Source organism: Pocillopora damicornis, chromosome 4, assembly GCF_964200805.1.
Source record: "Pocillopora damicornis chromosome 4, jaPocDami1.2, whole genome shotgun sequence".
In the NCBI taxonomy this organism is placed as follows: Eukaryota; Metazoa; Cnidaria; class Anthozoa; order Scleractinia; family Pocilloporidae; genus Pocillopora; species Pocillopora damicornis.
The window spans coordinates 9,953,045-9,978,275 of NC_142673.1; the positions used below are offsets into that span (position 1 = coordinate 9,953,045).

The 25,231-nt window shown below is 36.0% G+C and overlaps 2 protein-coding genes across 16 annotated transcripts in view; both read right to left on the bottom strand.

Moving 5' to 3' along the window:
* LOC113679976 (uncharacterized) overlaps positions 1-20,796 on the bottom strand; it is a 36,796-nt gene extending 16,000 nt beyond the window's left edge. For 2 of the 12 annotated variants that reach the window (XR_016185546.1, XM_089202790.1), the window contains exons 1-26: positions 20,686-20,796; positions 15,952-16,067; positions 14,171-14,265; positions 12,750-13,234; positions 11,990-12,109; positions 11,856-11,897; positions 11,167-11,196; positions 10,908-10,976; positions 10,402-10,455; positions 10,224-10,277; positions 9,883-9,927; positions 9,382-9,426; positions 7,416-7,469; positions 6,668-6,712; positions 6,237-6,290; positions 5,580-5,624; positions 3,904-3,957; positions 3,558-3,602; positions 3,234-3,287; positions 2,638-2,691; positions 2,451-2,504; positions 1,845-1,898; positions 1,107-1,160; positions 967-1,011; positions 563-616; positions 390-434 (exon numbers count right to left, since the gene is read on the bottom strand). Coding sequence is in view for 11 of the 12 variants with exons in the window: in XM_089202790.1 (XP_089058916.1) it covers positions 390-434; positions 563-616; positions 967-1,011; positions 1,107-1,160; positions 1,845-1,898; positions 2,451-2,504; positions 2,638-2,691; positions 3,234-3,287; positions 3,558-3,602; positions 3,904-3,957; positions 5,580-5,624; positions 6,237-6,290; positions 6,668-6,712; positions 7,416-7,469; positions 9,382-9,426; positions 9,883-9,927; positions 10,224-10,277; positions 10,402-10,455; positions 10,908-10,976; positions 11,167-11,196; positions 11,856-11,897; positions 11,990-12,109; positions 12,750-13,234; positions 14,171-14,265; positions 15,952-16,067; positions 20,686-20,712 (1,893 nt within the window). In the remaining variant the exon portion in view is untranslated. The other 10 variants (XM_089202780.1, XM_089202779.1, XM_089202781.1 and 7 more) reach the window with 10 other exon arrangements.
* Positions 20,797-20,869: 73 nt separating this feature from the next.
* Positions 20,870-24,967, bottom strand: LOC113680003 (synaptonemal complex central element protein 2). 4 transcript variants are annotated; one of them, XM_027196997.2, is made up of 5 exons: positions 24,742-24,905; positions 24,555-24,673; positions 23,499-23,674; positions 22,055-22,192; positions 20,870-21,234 (listed from the first exon to the last, which is right to left on the bottom strand). In XM_027196997.2, exons 2-5 carry the CDS (start codon positions 24,656-24,658, stop codon positions 21,161-21,163), a joined length of 492 nt encoding a protein of 163 aa, XP_027052798.2. In that variant the 5' UTR covers positions 24,659-24,673; positions 24,742-24,905; the 3' UTR covers positions 20,870-21,160. The 4 variants fall into 4 exon arrangements, with proteins under 4 accessions (XP_027052798.2, XP_089058917.1, XP_089058918.1 ...); XM_089202791.1 differs by having other exon boundaries at positions 24,781-24,898; XM_089202792.1 differs by lacking the exon at positions 22,055-22,192 and having other exon boundaries at positions 24,742-24,963.
* Between the last annotated feature and the right edge of the window lie 264 nt (positions 24,968-25,231).

Consider the following 25,231-nt stretch of genomic DNA (forward strand, 5'->3'; position numbering starts at 1 on the left):
TATCGATGTCAGGAATAGAAAAAAAAAACGATAACAAAAATATTCTAAGTACTTTGCAACTGTATTTTCAGTAACAGGGGTAAAAATAATAGAAATGAAATTTTACGTATTGTGTGGTATTTTAACACTTAAAGGAATTAACCACCGAGCTATGAAAGTATGATTACCGTACGTTTTGTTCGTAATATTTAGTGTAAATATATGCCCTGACTCCCAGCTGTTCTTTAATTTTAAGGGCAATAAAATGCAATTGACACTTATTTCTTCAACCTGAGGAACATATATCTTATTATCAGGTGTTAAAAATGCTAAAGATTTGTTTTTTAAGCATTTCACAAAATTATTATCATTTGGTCTCACACTAACAAGTTCCTTTTTTGCCAACATACCAGTGGACCCTGTGGTCCTGGTTCTCCAATCTTTCCAGATGATCCCTGAAAACGAATACGTTCATAATGCAAAATGAACACATGTCTAAAGTAAGAACATGAAAGGGGAACTTTAAATTGTACAAAATTGGGCACAGACATGAATACTATTAAATTTCAAAATCACATTTTACCTTATCGCCATTTAAACCATTGTAGCCCCTTCTTCCTTTCTTCCCAGAGTCTCCCTGAGCAAACAGTGAAAAAAAAACATTATATAGGCTTATAAGTAAATGCCTTGTTGATAGTTTGCTCTCCATTAAGTCCAAATGTGATGGCTTGCTCTGCAGTTAATACAGTTCTTTCGTATGAATTTAATTTTCTGAATTTGATAGAGTACAAACATGGCTTTTCATGCTCCATCCTTCAGTGTTAGCTAAACACCCCAGATTGGACATACACTGTATGCTGCTGAGGACTAACATAGCTTTCAAATGCACTATAGCAGATTCCCATAAGTTTTTATTTTCAGATTACCACACGTGCTAGCAAACTATTAAGCAGAGAAATTAATGTTTTGTCTCATGAAGAAACTTACTCTTACTCCACGTTTTCCATGGAAACCACGGCGACCCCTGTCCCCCTAGACATGGTAATTTATGTTATCAGTAGTGGTTTATGTTCAAATAACAAGACAGATAGCAAATAAAAAAGTATAAGAAAGCTTAAATACTCCACCTTGTCTCCCTTGTTTCCTTTGGGGCCATAAAATCCAAGTTCACCAGAAGAACCCTTCAAATAGAATTATCCTTTTTTACATTATAGATACATGCATTATTTGACAGAAAAACTAACATATGTTTGACCATGTAGCCATAAAATTCTGTACAGGTATAACTGCTTTAACCTTAAAAATTACAATTTCCTCAATTGTGATTGGTTTAAAAATTCCAACTTTCCACTAACTCACTTGAAAAGTTGTTATTGGACAGTTCAATAAGCCAATCACATTCAAAGTTGTAGTTTAAATCAACCAATCACATTTAAAAATGTAGTTTAAATCAAAATTTTCCCTTTCTTTTATAACTTGGCAATTCTTTTTTTCCTTGGAAATCACAATTTTTATGATTAATTGGTAATAAGACTTCATGTTGTCCAATTTGGTCTGTAATCTTACTTGTGATAAACAAATCACTCATATGATTACAGACCAAATTGGACTCCAATCAGTCTGAGCACTATTACAAAACTAACAGAAAGATCAAGGTAGGAGTGAATACTTAATAACTCAGGCAAGATTAAACAAGGTGTTATAAGTTGAAGGGATTTCCTCTCATTACCACTCAGTTTCATTTGAGTGCCAGGAATAAGACAACAGTTATCAAACAAGTGAATGTTGACTTGCAATTCAAAATGTTAGGCTGAGCAAACTTACAATTCAAGATCAGAAGCTAATGTAAAGTAAAAATTACTAACCTCACTGCCTTTCTGTCCAGGGATTCCTGGTTTACCTAGCTTTCCAGGCATTCCCTGAAGGTATAACATAAATCATGTCATTACATGACAAGGTAAATCTGAGTGTTCTGATTGGTTCTTACTAAGTACATATTTTACCAAACAGACAGTTTCCACCCAAATTGTTATAAACCATGTAATTTGGTCATGAAGGCCACAAAATTCTAAGTAAAAATGTTTGGTGAGTGCCCTATAAACTTGCTTGCTTGAGCCCTGCTGAGGAATAATGGCCCTCTGTTATTCTTGTGGGGACCTCTTAGTCTTTAATGCCATGACCAAGGGCCAATATTCCCCAGTACAGCCCTCATGCTTGATAAGTGAGAAGTTATTACTGCTTTGCTTCTTTTTTGTGTTCCATCAACACAAATAAAATGAACCAAAGTTTTCAACACAAAACAATGCTAATGTCAATTATGTGCAAACCAATACACTTTCCACATGCACAGAATTTTAATAGTATGTCCTCAGTGCATTGATCCAAGTCCAACAAGGCACAACGTGCAGAGGTGTGCCTGAGGTCATGCACCCACACATTGAACTGAAAGTGAATGAGTTCAGACTACCTACCTTGTGACCAGGAAGTCCTGCTGATCCTTTATGCCCAGGATCTCCAGGAGGACCCTGTCAAAGGTTGTAACATTCTTCAACATATGACATTTTGTTTTGCCAATGTTATAAAGTTTTCACATTCCTTCTGCCTCAGTTCTCCCCATGTATTTGTAACTAGCTAAGGATAGGTGATTTGCTCACTAACCTGTGCTCCTGGAGGACCATGTGCACCTCTGGATCCCACATGACCTGGAATGCCCTTTAAGTGATGATAAAAAAGAAATTGAAATAGTTAAAAATTATGTGAAGTGTATTAAAGTCTCTGTCTGATGGCGAGATTTCCTTGGAATGACAGACACAAGTAATTATTTTAATGATCTTAAACTGACTTGCGTATCAAAGATTGTTAGATTTGTCTTAAGACAAAATCAGCCCTAGCCTCTCTCCAGTTCAACAGTTTATAGCCACTTGAGGTTAGGTAGACAACTGTCCTTACATTAGGGAGTGCTAAAAATTTATTGCTAATACATAATTAGGACTTACCTATGCATGAACAAACATTAAATAATTTGTAACAGTTGAGAACTTTATAGAAACAAATAACTTGAGTCATTTTCATCATTGTTGGAATACTATAACAACAATTATGGTGATAATTGAGCATCTGTGACGTATGTGCAGCATATCAATAATGTTTGCACAAAATGTGTGGTATGTATTATTCTTACAATAGTTGTGATCCTACAAATGATAAAACAAAGCAATAAATGAATTGCCTGAAAAAAAAGTTAGAATTCTTACCTTATGGCCCTTTTCACCCTCCTCTCCTTTGGGGCCAAGTGGACCTGGATTTCCCTATGACATAATGGTTGGTCAAAATGAAGGTACCTCAAAAAGAGGAAAGGGTTAAAATACCCTGAAAATTTTAAAAATATATTTTTGCAAAGAAATGGTCTTTCCAAAACTTAAAAACAGTACTTAGTAGAACTTCATGAATAATGACTACACATTAAACACATCTCAAAAGTGCAGAAATCAATTACAGATATTTTGTTTCTCATCAAATCAAGCCAGAGAAGTCATGACCATGTAGTCCCAAGGTAAAGTGTTTCAGTTACCCTTTACCTTTTTGCCTTTCATGCCACTGCGCCCAGTACTTCCTCTGTTTCCCTATAAATTTAACAAACAAAAATGTTAAAAAACTATTTACGGCAAAATAAACTCTAACTAGCAATCCTTATCAAAGTAGTGCACTATTTAGTACCCATTTTGTAAGTAAAAAAAACTAAAATGATTTAACAATTAAACTCTGTAAATTATATGCTGTAGCTGTATATAGGAACAAAGTATATTTCCTTCACGTCTGTTTTGTTTGGAGTGATATGGAGTGATTGTTCTATGTACTTCCTCTTAAAAAATGATAGCTACTAATTTACCAAGTGCATTTTACTTTCAATGAATTTTGTTTTACCTTAGCTCCTCTTTTTCCATGGTTTCCTCCTTCTCCTTGCTTTCCACGATCACCCTATAATAATGATGAAACAAATATAACTTACCTTTGCACTTGGGCCATGATTCCAAGTGAAAAAGGCTTGGTTTGTAAATTAAAGTACAGTCCTTAAACTCTTTTAGCAAGAGATATGTAGTTAAGATTTTAGATATATGAAAACTCACATATTTGCACTGCGGTGGAAAGATGAAATTAGGAGACCCTCGCAGCTAAGAACACTACTGAAATGAGTAGTTGTAAATAGGACCTGAAAAAAAAAATTTTAGGCCCGTACGGGATTTGAACCCATGACCTCTGCGATACCGGTGCAGCGCTCTACCAATTGAGCTTTTCAGGTCCTATTTACAACTACTCGTTTCAGTAGTGTTCTTAGCTGCGAGGGTCTCCTAATTTCATCTTTCCACTGCAGTGCAAATATGTGAGTTTTCATATATCTAAAATCTTCATTCACTTGGATGTTTATTTGGACCCAATTCATTGACCAGCTCCCAGTTGGCTTGTTAGCTCAATTGGTAGAGCGCTGCACTGGTATCGCAGAGGTCATGGGTTCAAATCCCGTACGGGCCTGAAATTTTTTTTCAGGTCTTATTTACAACTACTCGTTTCAGTGGTGTTCTTAGCTGCGAGGGTCTCCTAATTTCAGATATGTAGTTGTTGGGAATATAGCTCTTTGTACCCTAGGTTTCTTTGCAAGCTGTGAATATTTTCCACACCTCTCCATGCTAAGCTTGACTACAGGCTTAGGTATCCACCTGCCAATTGGCATCACATGCAGAGTAGGCTGAATGGAACTCTGTCCCAACCTCATTATTGATCTTACCCCACTGTAGCATGTGCTATACATGACATGTGATTTATTCCTTTGTTATGGTTGATGTGCTTTTGACCAGGTGTGGTTCACTGCATACATGTTACTGGATTATCCATCACTTGCTCAATGTGTTGCTACCACCCCTCCAACAATTACTTTGCTATGTGTTTTGCTGCCACTATTGTGCACTGTCAAACCTTGGCCCCAGTCACCGCCAAATTGTGTTTTTTTTTTTTTTTTGAGATGTGTGAGTTGTCTGCGTAATTATCAATTGTTAGTCTTTACAAGGTACCATGTCACAAAAATGCTCAGTATTTCCTGTCATAACTTACCAAAAGAAACAACAAAACTAAATGACGCATATTAATCAATTAATTAATCAATATTAATTAATTTTTCATTTTATTTAATTAATCATATTAATCAAAGACACTTTTCTCTCTGGTCAATTTATATCTCCAAGGAAGTGTATCACAAACGCTGAACAGGAAGGCTATTCATTTTTACTGCAAAATATGGGTCAAGTTGTTGTTATTCCTAAACACTTTGCTATGAATAAGAGAATAGAGAAGAGATGTTTAATGTCTTCAAACATCATACAATGTCAATTGCATTGGATGACCCTTATGAAATGTAGATAAGAAAAAATTGTGTAATTGTTTTGTGTTGTGAAATTTACTATGTTTTTCTAACAGCTTGCTGATAAAAGTTATAAACCCCCGTCCTTAAATGTGAGCCATTCCAGGCATAAGCCCTTTCAAAACTCCTTAAAAGTTACACCATAACACCCAAGCACTACATCTGAGATCTTTTGTTAAACACTTGCCTGATATCCTTGAACTCCCCTGGAACCTGAGGGTCCTTGAACTCCCTGTAGAGTTAATATGATTGAATATCAATTAACTATTATCATGCTCACCATCATGGTGACCATCAATGTCATGGTAATTTTTGTCACACCTATGAAATATTACTTATAATTAACCCCATTTTAGCAATCCATCTCTCCTTTTCAAGAGCGATTTTGGTGCTCAATTGACAAAATATAAACCATCTCAATCTTCTTCTTTTCATTTTGTTTAATATGTAAAATTTATTCAATTACTCTTCTTGTGCACTTCATTTCTCACCAACCCTACCATTATCTTTTCTTGGGGAAGGCAACAAGTTATGCTTCAATTTCTCCCCTCCATTACTCACTAACACGGTATGTATTTGCCATACAATTTCAATCCTTCCCAACTCCATCACCTTGCAGTGTTGTTGAGCAAGGATGAACAACACCAACTCCCACTGTGAAAAGAATAAATCCTGCATGAATGCAGGATTTATTCCTAGCTGGACTGATCTAATATTAAGACTGACATGGAGTAAAATGATAAAATAAGAGGAAAACAAATTTCTAAAATAATACTTACATTTATTTATTGATTTAGTAAACTTACACAGTTCAGATCCCAGATGTATTATAATAATAACTTACAGGATTCCCAGATGCTCCAGTCAGACCCATTTGTCCACGGGAGCCTTGAAACCCCTATCAATTCATGATTTGAGATTAACAAAAAAACAGTGCAAGGACAGTCCAGGAGTACATGATATTGTAATTATTTTAGTTTTCTTGAAATCATTAAAAAAAAAATTAAATAAACTAGTCAGCTGGAGATTTACCATATTGACCAAAAAAGTCTATCATGTATAATGACCCACAGCATTTTGTGGACACTGCACATGATTTTTAGAGAGCCATATGGAAATTAAAACATAGTGTTTTTCTGATTCTGTCAACTTATGGTGAACAGAAAATCACAAAACAGGAGTGCAAACAAAATTGGAAAGTTTGAAGACTAAAATTCAATATCTAGCTACCAGCAGAGCTGATACACCCTTAGGCACAACATACTAGAGACTTACTTGAGGTCCTGGATCTCCAGGTTCACCAACATCACCAGGGTCTCCCTAAAATAGAAATTGATAGACTAATATTTATAAATGTTTAAACAGATGTAATTTTGACTTTATATGTGGCTTATCAGCTGATTCCCTTTTGTTAAATGACATCTTACAATAATAACTCAGTAGTTTCATTTAATAGGCCAAAGGTCAGATTGAGAAAAATATATATATCTCCACAAAGTCTACCTAAGTTAGTCAATCATAAGTGTCTTTGAAATCTAGGAAAACAGTGACAAGTAAAATATGGAAGTTGAAGTGTGGATGTCTTGTATTCTGCAGGATACACCTTTATTGATATCTGACGGGCTATACCAGCAACTAAACTACTCACTACATCTAGTTACAAGCTCGGCTTTTATAGGTACAGTTGAGGATCTAGAGTGTTCCGTAACATTACAGCAGATTCTATATACATATTGATTCAGGGATGACTCAGTATGACACAGCTACTTCTAGAATGTTCTTGAAGGTCACACTACAGAAGTCAATAAATACTCCAGACACAAACACTAGGAAACACTGCATGATTCACTCTTTGAGTCAACAACATATGAAGATGTAAAATTTACATAATATTCATTTTGATGGCCTGTTAACATTTTTGTTCATTAAATCAAAGTTACTATAATTGATCCAGAAGCATCATGGCAAATGAAGTTACTATTATGCAATCCATGCTGAGATAAAAAAGCTCCACCTGATTTACCTGATCACCCTCTACACCTGGTAGTCCTGCCATGCCTGGTTCACCTGCATCACCCTGATAGAATCAATGGTAGTTACTAAAACAAGGAATGACCAAAAATGACCAAAAATGACCTAAAATGACCTAAAATGACCTAAAAATGACCTAAAATGACCTAAAATGACCTAAAATGACCTAACATGACCTAAAATGATCTAAAATGATCTGAAATGACCTTGAGGGATTCCTAAAATGACTAAAAATGACCTTGTGTGATTTCTAAAATGACTAAAAATGACCTTGTGTGATTTCTAAAATGACCTAAAAAGACCCTGACTGATGTCTTGACTTAAATGATTGAAAGTAACCTACGCTGACTAAAATGACATAAATTGACATTTAAACTTTACTAGAACAATTAAAAAAATAGTAATTGCCAGCAATATACAACTCCATCTCAGTTTCACTTAACAGTATGCCACTTTAATCACTTAGAACACCTTAGATCCTTGTGGGTAAGTACTAAAACATGGAACGACCTAAAACCACCTAAAACATCCTACAACCACCTACAACTACCTACAACCATCTACAACCATCTACAACCACCTCAAAAATTTCAATAACGAACTACAACCACCTCAAAAACATCTACAGCCACTCGCAAATTATCTAATACCATCTAAAACAAGGCATAAATGTCTTAAGTAAGGCAAAAAGATAACACGTCACATACATGAGTTCTTTAGGTCTTTTACCACTGAGGTAATAAAAAATATAATTGGCATGCTCTTGCATTTTATTTCATGAGATGGTTGATTATACATGGGACCAGGGAGAGTAAGATTTCAGGGGGAGGTGGAGGTTTCGTTCGATTCTCATATTTCATGTACATGACGTGTTATCGTTTTTCCTTATTTAAGACATTTATGCCTTGTTTTAGATGGTATTAGATAGTTTGTGAGTGGCTGTTGAAATTTTTGAGGTGGTTGTAGGTGGTTTTAGGTGGTTTTAGGTTGTTCCATGTTTTAGTACTTACGATCATTGTGTGACTACCAGCTATTGTGGATCTTTTTAGCTAGACTTAAACCTTATTTTGGTTATTTTACACATCAATCAAGGTTAGTTTTATTTCTGGTCATCTTAGACATCAGTCAAAGTTATTTTAGGCACAGACGTCCCCAGCTCATGTCTCTGGAAAAAGCAAATGATTAATTCAAGAAAGCTTCATGCATTGTGTGAGTTGGTGTTGGGGTTACAAGATGATCCTATGAAGAATTTGAAGCTGTTATAAGGAATAATATGGGGAATGAAATAATTATGGTTGATTTGTAACAATTAATATTTTGAGATATACACATTTTATATGTAAAATCAATAGAACTAACTCACATCTTGTGTGTCAGTTAATTGTGGTTTCCAGTGACCTTGGGACACCTGTGTTTAAGGTTTTTATTCATTTTAGGTCATTGTTCAAGTCACTCAAGCCATTTTAGGTCATTTTAGAAATCACTTTAGGTCATTTTAGGTCATTTTAGATCATTTTAGGTCATTTTAGGTCATTTTAGGTCATTCCCTGTTTTAGTAACTGTGTAGAATCAATATAGAAAGGAAAAGTTTCTGGGTTGCATTTACATTAAAACCAAACAGTTTGCCATGAATTTCAAAAGCATGTCATATAAACAGAGTGTAATGAGCCCGTTTTGCAGAGAAAAAGAAAGTTTGTGATAATTCTCTGTAAAATAATGAGTACTCAATTAGTCAAGAGGCAAGGGTATGGTTCTGAGTATGTCAACCACTGAAAAATCTCAAACCTCCTTTCCTTTCCTCCAACACTCACATTGTTAGCATAAGATAATTTAAACTGAATGTTCGGTTTAACCTTGAATTATCTACATTTAAATGAAATAAACTATATTCTTTTTGCATTAGCCAATGATGCTTGATTTCTGACTGAGCATGTTAAGTCAGTGACCATGAAACTTACCAGAGGTCCTGGATGTCCCTTAGGTCCATTTCTTCCAGCACGACCCTGCAAATTTAACCATATGCTGACTCTGAAACATACGACAACTGTTAATTTTTTTTAAGCTAGTGACAGTATTAATCACATGTTCACCAATTGAAACATTGCATAGGATCAAAGATTGATAACTGAATACATTTAGAAAGAAACCCCTCCAGGTGGCTGGTATGTTGGCTGATAATGTCTGCACCTGAGATATTGTCAGAGAAATTAATAATTTGGCTGAGAAGTGAAGCTTCAAGGACAAATGTGAAATTTTTAGATATGATAACAGTCTTGTAATTTTCCACCATGTGACATCAAGTAGCCAATAGAATTGTGCTAAAAATTGAAATAATAATCAAACCCATTCAAATGTTGCACCCAACCATAATTAACCAACAATAATTTCACCAATTAAAGTAAACTGTTATCTGTTGAAATAATTTATTTCAATCTATTTAATATGTAACTCTCCTTTACCTGGTGTCCAATAATCCCAAGATCACCTTTCAGTCCTACAATACCCTAAAAAGAAAAACGATCAATTGAGTTATCCTAGCATGGTAAGTGATTTATTCTTCTTCTTTCTGGGTAATCTACTGAAAAAAAAGATGTACAGTCTAATATACATTTCATCCTGGTAGTTTGCATTACAAATTTACTAAATCATTTTCTTAAAATTGATTGATTTAATTTTCCTTTCCAATAAGCTTGTGTACATAATTCAGCCAGATGGTATTTCCCCCATTAAAAAATGTGTTCATTATCATATCTGGCCTAAATTATAATTTTCAGCCAACATTAAAAAAAAAGCAACCTACCTGCTCACCTGGAGGGCCATGAGAACCAGGCTTTCCAGGGATGCCACCTGGACCCTGTTATAAAAAAGTTGCATGACATAAGAGGGATGATCCAAGCAGAAACAAGGTGTATACATTTTTTAAATTCACAGAAAAGGAAACTCTTAAGAGATATTGTGTCTAAATGCGCCTGTCTTACCTGCATGCCTTTATCACCTTTATAGCCCTTAGGTCCAATTTCACCAACCAATCCCTAGTATAAAAAGTATAAAAGTCTATTGCTATAGCTTGATAGTGGATACACAAATACATCCCATTAGATAAAAGAAGCAATGAAAGATGGTTAATTTTATCCTCGATATTGTATCAATATCCTGAGCCAAGTGATTCTCGGCAAATTAGCTTATTCAATGGGTTTGGACTACATCCTTGCAAAATAGCCTAATCAAGATATTAATATTTTGTGCAAAATGGGCCATAAACTATACTTTGCAGTAGTGATTACTAAATCCGAAAGGACAATGTCAAACCAATCAGAACCCCAAACACACACAAAAGATAATAATAAAAAAACGATAATAATTGCACTCCACTGCCCCACTTCCACATCTGTATCCGTATTCAACATGTAGGTTGAATATAGATCACTTACAACATCCAAAAGTGGTGGAATGCAAATTTTTAGAGGAAGTAAATATGACATACAGGATGACCACGGGACTCAATGACTGTTACCACTCTTGTTAATTCTGTCACTGTATTACTGGGAGGACCCTAGAGAATTGTAAAACAAAGTACACATGATGGAATTTTACAAAGGTTTAGCAATATAGTAGTCCTCCTACAATAATAATATTGATAATAAGTGATGAAACCAGATAGGAGAAGAAGTAATAATTAATGCATGTAGAGCTGAAGTAGTAAAGAGACTATTGGACACTATTGATAAGAACTAACAACTTGCCTTGACTCCAGCAGGTGCTGGCATGGCAACCTAAATAGGGAAGTCAGTCAAAGTGTAAACACAAGTGGTTACATACAACAATGACATTTATCAGAATAGATATTGACTTCTATGATAGTTCTTTAAAACTAAACTACTGTGAAAAGTAAGGGAAATAAAATTTGTTTGAATGTTTTACTATTTACTTTTTTTTTAAGTGGAACGAGCTATGTTTAAAGTCCAAAAGTGTACAACAATGTAATCAAATTGTCAGTACCAACTCTGAACCAAATGTCCATTTCACCTACCAAATGGCATAACAATTTAATGTAAGCATTTATCAGTAAACCATGTTTGTAAAATTTTGAATAAGCATTAATATTAATTGTCGAGAATCATGCCCTTAGGCCAGAATCCTAAATCCTCTAATCTGATTGGGTAGTTACTCCATTCTTGGCAAAGCAGAAAAAAACAAAACCACAGAAAAACATTAATAATTTTTTTACCAGTCTGAGTTGGTCTATATGGCAACAAACTGTGCCCTTGGTCTTGAGTGCAGTACTCAAATACCTTAGGCCCTTTTTTTTCCCATATGACCTAAAAGTTCATTCTGTTACAGATTGCCATAAAAGTCACAAACAATAATATCTTCTGAGTCAGCTGACGACAAAAAAGTATAGCATGGTAAAAACCATCTTTCAAACACTTACAAAGCCTTGGCCTGATTGTGTTTCAGTGCTGTTCCAACTTTCCTGCAATAAATTTCGTAACCTCACCATTAGGTACACTATCCAAAATATTTGATTGAGTATTGAAATGAGTAGTTAAAAGAAAAATCTCTAACCTTAGTCTGATGTTTAGTGTGAAGATTTTTTCTTTTAGAGCAATCACTTGTCAATGGTCTCTGGCAGAAAGCATTCACAGTTTCTTGCTGATCCACAAGTAACAGTTCACATATGTCATTCTAATTAAAAGAGGTGGAATCAATAAACTCGTGTAAGAGTTAAAAAATAGGTTAATAATAGGTAAGGGGGTTCCAGATGGAGACGACAAGTTAATTTCTTTTGAAGATGTTGCAAAGGCCTTCTCTAGATTCTCAAAGAAAAAATTTAAATCTTCTTCTTTCTCATCTAAATTTGTCTAAATCCATCAACATTTTGATAACCAAAGCAAGGTTCCTGTACCAGTAAATAGAAACATTTATGTCATTTATTACTTAGTTTGTTAAATGTGCAGAATAGACAAATAACTACATAAACCCTAAACCTGAATTTGAAAATAATTGCCAAAACATCTGGGTCCATCATTTCTTTCTAAAACTATACCAATATGTGTGTAGTCTTTCAAGTTATAAATAAGGTTGAAAACCATCTTCTCCCTGTTCAGTATTCCTTTCTTTGGTTTCCACCATCCCAAGCAGTGAGCAACCTCATTACTTAGCAAAATGCATTTTCTTTTCTCTCTTTTTATATTTATCAATTTTATCGGCTCATCAATAGGTGAACTTTCAAAAAACCATCTCCAGCACTCACAACAAACCATGCTACCTTTACACCACTATAACAGTTGAATGAATACTTTTTACAACAGGTAAGTATACATACCTTAATATCACTATCTTGGGCATCCTCAAGGAGTGCTGTTACAGCAATCTTTTCCCACTCTTCCAATTTTCTAATGCTTGGCAGTGATAGGTAGTTGAATTCTTGGCAACTTTGGGTGACTGAGATTTCTTGGTGATTAAAGCTTACAAGCAGTTTTTGCCATGAAGAAACACTAGCTAATTTAACAATGCCAAATATGGAACTATTTCTTTGAAATGAGAGTGATCTATTCTGAACTGTAAGGATATAGACAGTTTCAGATGAACTTCCATCAACAGCATTTATATTTATCACAAATTTTCTACTGTCTAATTCCTGCCTAAAAACCAAAAGTAAAGTGTATCTCAAGGACTTTTTAATTAATAAATAGTCATTTTCTGGTATTAATGGTGCAGTTGTGCTAGTTTCTTCTATGTATGGGGAGTTCTGGTTAATATTATTCTCTGATGCATTTATTCCTGAAGTATGCAATCCTTGAAGATCTACTGGAAGTAATAAAAGAGCATATTTACTTTGAATTGTGAGATCCCTAAGAAAGGACTAGTAATATCTAAGGTTGCATAGTGGCCTGATACATCAAACACTGACACCTTAACAACATTACAGTTACACTGTTAAAAAAGTTAACCTCTAGAGATCTTAAATCCCAATATAACTCTTATCTCCAGCTTAATCGCCAACTAACCCCTTAAAACCATAAACAATAAGAGAAAAATTTTTAAGAAAAAATATGTAAGGGACTTCAAATGCTTGAAAGGTCAAATAATGAGCAAAACATTGGAAAATAAAAGAAAAATGCAATTCTGGAGATTTGGTGACCCACATAGGCAATTAGAGAGATTTGCTCTGTATTTGTAAGACTCCAATTAAGTATCAGATAGTTAGTATACATGTTCCTTTTTTTTAATATGAATGTACAAAAGAGTTGTTCAGGATAAAGAAAGACAAAGAATGACAGTTGTATATATAGTTTCACTTTTCAGGACAATTTTTCAAAGTTAAATAGGTGGATATAATCTACATTTGACGAATGTACTTTGAGGTCACTCTCTAAGCACAACAAATAATATCATGTTAAAAACATGTGGAGTTAGTGCTTTTACAGATGTACACTCCTTTGCATGAGACTATTCACAAATAATCAACTGACTGAACAGTTTGTATTATGCAAAATACTGAATATCTGTTGCTTTTGCTGAGATCTGCCAGCAAATGAAGCTAAACCTGTCTATTTATGACAATATTAAGTTAGTTTTTGGAAATTCTATTAATGCTTTAGCTTCACATTTACATGAAACTAACAAAGTTTCATTTTAGAAAAACAGGGTAAGCAAACAAGGAAATGATTGAGATGCTTAAGATGATTTACTTTGTTATTGTTAACATGAGACATGTTAAAGGAGAATTTCAAATCTTCCCACCTGTTGTGTTTGAAGCAATCCATTCTGTGGTAACTCTTGTTTGATGTCCATTGGCAGTTGCAGTGACAAGGAGAAAGAATAAAACTAGTACAGATCTGAAATGAAGTGACAGCACATAAAGAATGAAACATCTTACCAAAAAATGAAAACTATAGACAATATATATAAATATGTATGTATATATATAGTTATAGTATAATCTAACTAACAGAAAAACACTACAATTCTACAAGCTCAACTACTTTATCAAACAACATGCAATATTCTTTATAAGGAGCAACTCCTAAAGGCAGCCCAGTACTTATCCTTGATAAACTTACTCAAGCCCACCACAGTCTACATCTTAGCTCACCACTGAGCCAAACTCCCAGTTTCTTCCAATATTTATTGAAATTAGCAATCTTCCACCATAGCTCTCTCTTGCAGTATAGCTTTCTAAACACTCCCATCAACAACAATGCTACTACATAGCTGAGTCCTTATATACATTCACAAAGTGTTCTGAAACATTCCACAAGCTTATAAAAGAAATATTTTAGTAGTATTATGTAATGACTGCGTGACTTGATGAAATGTTCCAGAAAGTTCTGTGGTGTGCATATCAGCACAACTAAGCAGTCTGAAGATTTCCAGAAGCTTACATATACAATAACAATTACTTATATATATTTATATCTATGGCAGAGAGCAAATGGTGAACAAATTGCAGATGCTGCACACAAACTCTTTTCCAATTATCTCTACATTGACTACAATCAATTAGAAATTGGATTATTTCCAAGAAGTAAAGGCAGTTTAGAAATACTTGGAACATATGTTATATTTTAAATATGTTATTCTCATTATGGTTAGTTAGGAATTTAAAACACTATATCTTAACAAGTAGCACCTGCTAGTAAAGTTAATATATTAACAATGAGAATTAAAACAACTCTGTGCTGTATTTAAGAAATATCTAACTTCAGAGTAAAAGAGATTTGCAGCAATAATGGCATGTTCTTAAGCTAAGTAGAAACAAATCTAAAATACATGCAAGTATGAGGCTGCCTTTGTTGAATGTTTCATAAATTCAGCTTGATTTGGTTCCTTCTTCAGTAAGGTATTTTTAAAATGCTCCTACCCAACTTCCAATACACAACAATATAATACATGTTATGGTCTGCTTATGTGCGAGTAAAGGGGGATTCCCTCTTAAAGATAGGTAAAAGCATATAATTATGTGGCCCCGTTAGAATGGCCGAAAGCAACACACATATTTCACATTCAAAAAAAAAAAAAAAAATGAAATTGCTAATTCTGTGTCTCAGAGCGATTTCTGAAAATAAAATGAAAAGAGTTAAAGCACCCCTAAGATAAGATGAGTCTGGATAAATTTCTCGCATGTTTACTTTAGAATTAGTACTCTCAACTTCACTCGAGCAAAAGTGGAAAAGTGGCTTACGGGGCCATGATGACTCTGATATCTTTCTTAAGGTTATCTCTGTCACGTTCATCAAGATTTACTGAGAAACAGAAGTAATCCTTCGCTTTCTAAATAAGGCTTCCAGTTCTTTGCTCCAAACTATCAATTAGATTTGATTTCGTATTTATTGCGATTTAGCACATTGTAAGAGAATTTTAATGAGGATGTCATAATCTTTGCAACGTGTGACAACTATTTTATCAACGCTAGGTTGTATTTCACGTAACCTTCGAACAAATTGTGGTTTTCACACCTTTCCGGACAGAAAAGAGAGCATAATATGTGAAATCACAAACACCGTGATGTGAGGGACACTTACCTTCTAAATTTACCATTGAGAAGTCCACAGAAGGATTTCGGATTTTCCAAGTTCTTGCTGGCAATTGTTTCCTTCTTGTCTAAGAACGTGGTAATCATCGCATTCTCGAGGCAAGGCTTTCAACAGAATGAGACTGGATTAGGTTCCTACGTAAAGGGAACTCAAGAGCACACAAGAACTCACTGTGAATCTAGGCGACAAATGAATATGATGCGTTGAATTGTCAGATGACGAAACCATTATAAATGTCACGCAGTATCCTCTCTCAGACAAAGGTGGCCTTTTTTGAGCCAAGTATGAAAAAAACCTACCGATGAAATAAGCCATGTATAATCAGAAGGAAAATCGCAGTGTTGATTGAGACAAAGTTTTCATTATTCTACGTATAAGCTTGCTCTGAGAGCCAATCTATCAACCTACCACGTCACATGATGGTTCTTCCCGAATTAAAGCGTTCGTCAATGAGTGTTTGTACAGCGTATTGAAAATACGCAAAAAATCTGAAAGCACTATTCGAGGACGATCCGTGTCCTACCTGCAGCCTTCAGAGTGGAGATTGCTGCCGGCCTCCTTGTTTTCAAAACACAGCGCGCGATCTCCAATGCAAGCCATGCGTCAGACTGGACCCAAGTGGCTTGCTTGTGTCAAGGACGACAACAACAACAGGACCTTTGTCCGTTGCGCGGTGGGTGTAAGACAACGATAGGAGACAAAATTTTTAAAAATATCCTTTTTTTCTTGGAACGAGACAGATATGAACAACGATCGAAAAGTCACTTTAAACATCTCTAGAGTTCTTAATAAATACCGCCCAATGACAAGACAACCAAGTCAATGCACCTCGGAAAACAGACTTTGATGAGGATGCGTGACAAGACCTCACGCAGAAGCGGTTATCTGTATGGTTTTCAAAATTTGAGCCGAAAAAGTAAGACAGAAGAAATAATACTTATACCGGAAATGAGCACTCTGTCAGCATACAAATTATTTGACTGGTCCAGTTTTAATCTCAGGAATGGTTTGCGATTCGACGTAGGGTGATACACAATTTCATAATTATCATATACATTTCAGCTTCTTGACGGTCACTAAATGATTACAGACGTTTTCAAAAATGCTTTTTCTTTGAAAAAACCAACTTAAATGGTAAATTGGAGAAGGCAAAAAAAAAAAACGAACTAATTGAAATGTTAAGTTTTGTGTTACTAAAAAGTGTGCCGCGCTTCTCACACAGTGTGCTGATACATTTTCACTACTTTGTTGTAAAGTTTAATATCGTGCGCTCTGAATTGGCAACAATAAATTTATGTCCATGATTACAACTGATGACTCCTTCATCGGGTGAAATACTATTGGACTCCGTTTCACTAATTATTGCTGTCTTTTCCTCTCCTTAAACACGTTTTCGGTGAAAATCCAATTAACCTCTTGAAACTAAGGTGATGTATTATTATCCAGATAAAATTAAAAAAAAAAAAGGAGATAGATTTCACAAAGGGCCTCAAAGAAAGAAACGAGATCCATATTTGTGAGCAAACTGAAGTTTAAGTCACGCGATGTGACGTGAAGGCAACCTTAATTTTTCTAACGAAAGAAAATAAATACAGTATATGGTACTAAGATTTACAGCGACTGAGACCAGCTGAGTTCAACCTGCAGTAATGACTGATGGACTGACAGAACTTGACTTGATAATGGAGGGTGCTGCAGAACATTTGAAAAGTACTGATTACTAATCAAAGATCAGGTGATCAAACTCTGTTTGAGTAAAGAGAATAAAAGAGTCCTTATAATACTTTTTAGTGCGCTCCTGCAGAATTTTTATCGGAGGGAGTACGGTCTTCAAAAGAAATGCAAATCAGTGGAGGCTTATTGTAAAGATACCAGAAAATCTGTTACAGAAGCAACAACTAAAGCTTTTCTTTTGGTTAGGAGATACCCTTAAGGTTCTCCAGCCGAAAGTGTGATAAGACGGCCTTGTGGTACATGCACTGCGTACATCATGAGCACTGGAACGATAGGAATCGTAGGAATCACCACTCACGAAAACCTTTCATCCAAGCTAACACTTCTGTAGTGAGTATCACTAATTTGAAAAAAAAATTCTGCCAATTAAAAGATCAAGATGCGGTCAGCAAATTTGATTGATTCGTTTCGCATATATGTATGAAAGCTCATAATTGAACTTTCATCTAAAGGTAGGAACAGAACATCCTAACCCAAAGCGCTACAAAACTCCTTTAACATAGCTTGAATAGCAACTGAAACGACTAATTGGCTCTTCTGGGCTGTACAACGAATCTCGGAGCTTAGGTTACAACAAAATACTGGTGATTGATGTAAGCGTGGTTAGAATTCACTGAAAAACTATAGCGTGATAAGTTTGCGTATCGACGATAAATATCTCAGCGAAAAGTAAGTCGATAAGAGTATTTGACACCCACTTGAAAAATTCTGTCACAGAGTAAAATGAAAAGGAAGTCATTTAAATACCCTAGCGCTGTTAAAGGACCGAGAAGTTCTTGGCCAAAGACTTCAGCAGTAGAAATGTCTAGTTTTGACAGCACTGAGTTCAGCCCTGGACAGGGAGTCAAAGAAATCATTGCACTGATTGTCTTCAAATTCAGGAAGATCGGAGTCAACTCCCACTGTGCTCTTAACATGTTGAGATGTAGTAAAGTTCAACAGCAATCACCTCAATCATTCAAACACCACTTCAGTTGAGATAGCTGTTTAAGGCTACCATTTTGAAAAACCCAGGGTCTCAAACTAAAATAAAATGAGACAAAGACAGTAACAAAAACTACATTTTCTCGCCGTACGATTAAAAAAAAACCTGACCTGTGACTGTATGTGCAACGCTGTTTCTGAGACATACACACAAATAGATCATGACAATCACCGTCAGTTGAATTAAATGAGAGCAAAATGAATGGAAAGTATGCAGAAAGAAAAGAGAACACGTATGTTTACGACTGTAAGCGATCATCGTCAGTTCCAACTAAAAAGGCCTATATAATTAAAGAGCACTGCGCTGGTGATCAGAATTGTGGGTTTTGTTGGTTTAGTGCCATTTTGGTCACAATGCAAAATTGAACCGTCAGTGGCCTAGCTTTAGCATCCCTCTACAGTCTATAGAGCTTCCAACCAGTGTGGGTAATGCTTGGAGTTCGATTACGCTGCGATGCGGTCTGAAGGCTGACCAGTGCTAATCAGTGAAATCAGTGAAAGAGATAAGGTACGATGGAGTCCAAACCGTCTTTGCCTCATAGGACGAAAGAATGAACAAAGCAAGATGTTCGGGTAATGCGCGACGCTCGGCTGTTAAAACAAGTACGCCTAGTCTGAAGGCTCGGGGAAGAACTAACCTGACATCGCGTAAGTGATTTATCAAAGCAACGAGATTATCCCTACGCGGCGAAACCCCACTATTCTGATACCCTGATGAATACTCCTTAAAGCTTAAGTTCGTCCAGAGAATTCAAAGATGGTTTACACTTTCAAACCCAACGTCCGGTCATAACATAGTCAGAAATTGTCCTTCTACATAACCTGTCCAACCAGGGGAGTCACAATTTAAACTGTGCAATAACGACCACCGGAACTCTTTTACAATTTCAAAATACTTCTTAACCCATAATCCAGCCGATAATCTTCTCTTTTGGTCGCAAACAAAAACATCTCTTTCTAGATTATAGGTACCCTTGGGAGTCATCAAATGCATTCAGCTGACCAACACAGCTGATTTACTGGGTTTTAAATCTGGTGGTGAGACAAAAAAAGTATTCATACCTTCCTATGATCAAGGACGACCTTGCTCACTATGAACTCCGAGGTTCATTCTGATGGTCCTTATCAATAATGATGACCTCGATTTATCAGAGTTATTAGATCGATGTAAAGGAAATGTTTGGTTACAACGAGCTGGAATTGTTGTTCATTTATTAACGACTCGTTCCGTCTTCTACCCTTCATAAAGATAACCGTCAAAATCGATTTTGACTAGCAATAGCCCCAGTTAGAAAAAGTAACCATGAAGAGGATATCTTTCCGTATTTTCACCAATGGGCTCACATTCATATGTATTTTTTCAGCTTTTACAGAGCACAAGAAGCACTCACACACACACACAAAATGAGCTTCAGGTGAGTTTCAGGAGCATGACGTTTTATGTTGCAATGTCACATTTCTACGCTCGTTCTTTACTAGCTTCCCTATTTCCTGTTTTTATTGTCACGCAGATCAAGTTTAAGTCAAGCTTTCACAAATGGTCATGCTTGCTTGTCTGTCTCACCCCTACCCGGCTCTAGCCGCAAGGCCAACTGAACCATCTTTTTCTCAAGGGACATATAAAACTGTGTAGCAACCTCAGTCCTTAGAAACGGATAAAAAGACCGAGAAACACATGGCTGTTCAGTTCCGCCATCTTGACCTCAGACTACACGATTGGCGATTATAACTTGCGGTTATAGGTTCAGTTTCAAAGTTACATTGTCCACGATGGTTATGATGTCGTTGGTCTCCGGCTCTGGTGCCCAAACATTGCATCAACATGGCCACTGCAAATGATTACTGCTTTTGCTTGCCTCTAAAGTCCCCCCTTTTTAGCCATGAACAAATATCAATTATTTTCCTTCTTTGACAGCCAGATTTTCTACTGTTCGGACGACTTTGGATGTAATCAACTCATCGGGAATATTTACTAAATTATGAGTATAGTAGATTAAAACCTACCCTCATCAGAGGCTTTGCTTCACCCATTGTAGTCACTGGAGTACTTGATGGTACTCAAGCTGTAAATTACATGCAGTATGATTGACGATACTGATAAATTTTTCATTATGACAGCTCTTAAAGTCAGTGAGGTAATCTGATTTCTTTTAACCCACTTAGGTGGTGTTTACAAAAACGCACGAAATGTGTAACTCAGTTTATTTACAATAAGTTATGAAAAGGAGATTTAATTTTATAACCACTGATAAAAGGATGGTTTTTTTAAATGTCCAAGCCAAAATGAAAAGTAAAATTGTAATGAAAGCGATATGTTATTCAAAATTTTGGTAACCTTACGGGGGCATTCTTTATCCTACCAAGGGGGTAGGTATTAGGAGGTAATGTGTAACGAGTATAGAAAGATCTTTTCTTAAATCATATCAATAAGCTTATTCTAGGACAAAGCATGTTTATAGGTTTCTTTAAATATCCACGCCTACACAACTTGCATGTCGTTATAGAGGAGACCAAGGGAATGTTTGAAGTCCATCAGTTCATTTTCAAGTTTACCTACGAAAAACAAAGGGGTTTAGAACATGTATATCTTACAGTATGGTGTGAAGGGACGGATTCGAGAGGAAAGGAAAAAAAGCAACTTGTCTTGTCAACAGTTGTTGCGTTATACCGAGGGTGAATGATGGACAAGTACGACAAAATGGAAAAAAATCGAAAACATGTGTGTTAAGAGGTCAAAAACACGATAACTCGTGACAACAGACAACAATTTGGGATTGTCCGTAAAAGGAACCACAGATAATGTTGCCCATATTCTTACACCTGAGGGCAAATCAGGTCTGTATACAAGTATCCTCATCAAAGCTTTGTTAATCTTGCAATAAAGCAGCTTTACGGTGTTCAGTTACAACATACTCTTCACACACTCTCCCACATACGGCGGTAACCTCTGAGAAGCGGAGCGGTCCGGTTCGAAATAGCTGCTACGCAACATGATATCATATAAAGGCGCTCCAGATGAATTGAAAAGTGATTAATTTCCCATTAGCGCCCATCGTGTCTTCGTAGACAGCTCGCGGTTTTAATTATCCTTTTCTCCTCTTTAACTAAGGTCACGATATCTTAACATCATTATATGGGTTGGTAACATGTTTTGAAAAAGTTCAGTTCCAAATTTTTATCACTCTTTCTTCACTAAGGATCATCTCGAATGGGAAGTTGATATTGCATTCATAATTCTCACGGCTGTCTCTGCGAGATACAATTGTTTCGAATATTTTGGCCCATTTTAAGGTGGAAGTCGCTACAGTGCAGTGGTAATTTTGAAGTCTTAATTAGTGATTAAAATGATGGTTGCAAACAATAAGTATCTTACTTATTCTTTCAAGAACCGCAAACAATTCCTGAAGTTTGTCCTGAATAGTTTTGCTGTGCCTTTCGTAAGTTTGAACGATATTTTCTTCCAGAACACCACAAGAAGCGTTGATTTGTTCCTCGAGAGCTTTCTTGAAATCTAAGAACATGAAATGTTTTTCAGTAAGGCGATCTACATTACTCAGGAAACTGTAACAGACGATGGGTGTCTTCCAACGGACCTACACTTACGAAAGATGACGCGACGTTGGGCACCCGAATCCGCGGAAGACTATGCGGTTCATCAGGGGAGTGACGTCCATATACTTCGATAGGGCGTATGTACGTATATGACCTTCATAGAAGCACAAGTGTTTACCTTTAGAATCTAACGATATACATCCCTATAACGATTAGTAAAAATCGGCTTTTGTGAATGAATCGTTCTCATTTCTTTGTTGTGATACTATAATGTGTGGGACCTGATATCATTATACACGAAAACGGTATTCGAAACGTTACTTAGCTCAATGCGGAACTTTGACTTATCTACAAAAAATATGTATAGGCTAGAAGGGATAATTACAAATCAGATCTTGAGACCTAAAAGGTTAAGCTCATCAACCATCCCAAGTGTGGATGATAAACGAATAAAAAGCCTCGACTACGTTCTGCATTGTTGCAAAGCGAGAAGAAACGACTAGATAAGAAATTTAAGGCGCTGCTCTCGACATTTATAGCTTAATCAAAGAAATGAAGGTCATTGCTTCCATATCGGATTCAATTAAGTCAAGAGCTAGACAATTAAAAAGAAGGTTCAAGAAAAAGGGTCTGCTTTCTCTTTTTATTATGTCAAAAATAAATTAACCCTTGCCCCTCTGTTGGTGTAAAATGCGACTCTTAAACTATGCAAAAGAGAAGAATTACATGTGATAATCACATACATGCTTTTAAGGCAGTCGGCAAACATCGCATGACAACACTTAAACATTCATTCAATCCAGGTAAAAGGAAATCTGACTAGATTCACAAGATCTTTTCAACCATATAGCACCGATAGGTCACGTTTCCTAGTGCATTCATAACTCAGTTCCTTCGATACCGAGAGAGTTCGTCTTGCTGTGGATGGTGCCCTATGAGAAATCATCTGGTGGGAAAAATTACCTTTTTACCAAAATTACCTTTACCATAATTACCCTACTGGCCCTCTCAAGAGTTTGGGCTACAATTCAGATAAGTTTCCTAAAACGGGGTGAGATTAATCTAATGCGCAAAAGCTTCAGGTTAACAGCAGCCATAATACAAATACGTTGACGAACAAAACGTTGCACAGAGGTGTCCCTTTGATTGGAAATTATTTCTATCTGAGGGTTAAATCAGAAAAATGGCGAAACAGCCATGACAGATTAAGACAGTATAGTCATTGATCAAGCAAAGAATCAGAATATTCAGGATTTTTACTCTACCGTTCAATAGATCGGTGTCTCGCTTTCTTTTGGCATTGATATCATCGATGAGCTGCTGGCAACTCCCCTGAATCTCATCGTGGGAGGCATTTTCACTTGTAACATTGCCATGTTTCGTTGCTGATAAACTACGGATTGCAAGTTGATCAGGTTCCTTTGCTCTCTCTAGAGGCTCACTAAAAATGAAAGAAACACTTATCGGATCAGTATCATGCCAAAATCTTAAACACTGCAAAAAGGATGAACAAGTAAAAGTAAATTTTGATGAGAGATAGCGCATGGAGATCTAGAAAACCTTACAGATTGCGTGTGTCACATCCCAATGCAGTCCAAAATCAGAATTGAAGAGCCCTAATGTTTCTAGGTTTGATAATACTGTTCTACAAAACATGGATGTATGTCCTTAGACAACTAGACTATTAGAATAATAGAAATAGATAGCAAAATAGAGACCATTGAGTTTATTATCCTTTAAATATTTTGCAATGCGCGTCAAAACATGTATACGAATAGATGACCTTTTGTCGATGTTCACTATACAGTGTTCTCTGATACGACTTTGTGAGCAAACAAACATATCCCTTCTTCTGAAACAACCACAAAACGCTCTCCTATCTCGAATTAAGTTTTTAACGATATTTTTAACTCATCAATAAATTGTAGTCAGCAGAGTTTTGGGACTTTTCCATACAGCCGCCACGTTTAGAAAGCATTTTGATCTTTATCATATGTAGTCGAAATCCTAAATTCCGTGGGGGTAGTATGGGAGGATATGAATAACAATTCGGCTTATCCCGATGTGTAAATGTATATTAAATCCTCCTTGTCGTCTTTGTATTAATCAGGTGAAAAGCGACTACGTCAGTGTACCGGCTAATGTTCTTTTTTTCTTTTCACCTTTTAGATCATTAAAATATGGATGTAGAGAAAGCTATGCAGTCTTGAAAAGAAAGCTGAAAATAACCTCAATACAGTCTTCTTGACACAACACATGGTCTCAAGCAAAAAGCTCTATAGACACGTAGTCCCATATTAAAGCGTTTAAGTAAGGCTCACCACGGCTTCAAAGTATCTCCTCTTGAAGTTAAGTCTTCCTTGGTATTAAGTTCTTTGTTTTCTTCGGGAGTTTTGCTTATCGCATCTTGTTTCTCCATTTCCATTCGAAGTCCGGATGCCTACAATGAATAAAATGTGAATCCAGCCTTCTCCCGATGTTCATTGACAATAATACATTTTCACTTACCCTATTCCTGGTCAACAGTGGCCAGTCATCCTTGCTCACCCTTTTTTTCGAATCTTTCGAATCGTGAGACTTTTCAAGACACTTTTCTTCAGCGAAGAGCAAAAACTTTTGAACATGAATAAAAGTTTTGCCGACCACTGATGGGACGCGCGCGGGGCACCACATTTTCGCGCCAAAAGTAAACTACGTGATAGAAAGATCGTCCATCAAACGACCAATCAGACCCATTCTATGAGTTTTTGGTCACTTTGGTCTAAAATAGGACTAAGGTATTGTATTTTCTTGAAATTAGATAAATTCATATCGAGAAAATAGTAATGTAAATAGGGTTCAATCTCCTATTAGGGAAGGTACGTTTTTTCTTGGGGGGGGGGAGGGCTGGGGAATTTTGGTATTTTTTCCAAAAGAAAGTGTTGGCCCTCCCTCATGTTTTGATTAAAAAACTCCTGACCCCCCCACTTTTAGGTGACTGACAAAAGTGTGACCCTCC

What these genes read in the sequence shown, in the direction of transcription:
- LOC113680003 (XM_089202792.1), bottom strand. Translation starts at nt 24,906, where the DNA reads ATGTGGTGCCCCGCGCGCGTCCCATCAGTGGTCGGCAAAACTTTTATT. An exon ending in CACTGTTGACCAGGAATAGG is followed by an intron (nt 24,674 to 24,741) that starts GTAAGTGAAAAT and finishes TATTCATTGTAG; the next exon opens with GCATCCGGACTTCGAATGGA. An exon ending in GGAGATACTTTGAAGCCGTG is followed by an intron (nt 23,675 to 24,554) that starts GTGAGCCTTACT and finishes TTTCATTTTTAG; the next exon opens with TGAGCCTCTAGAGAGAGCAA.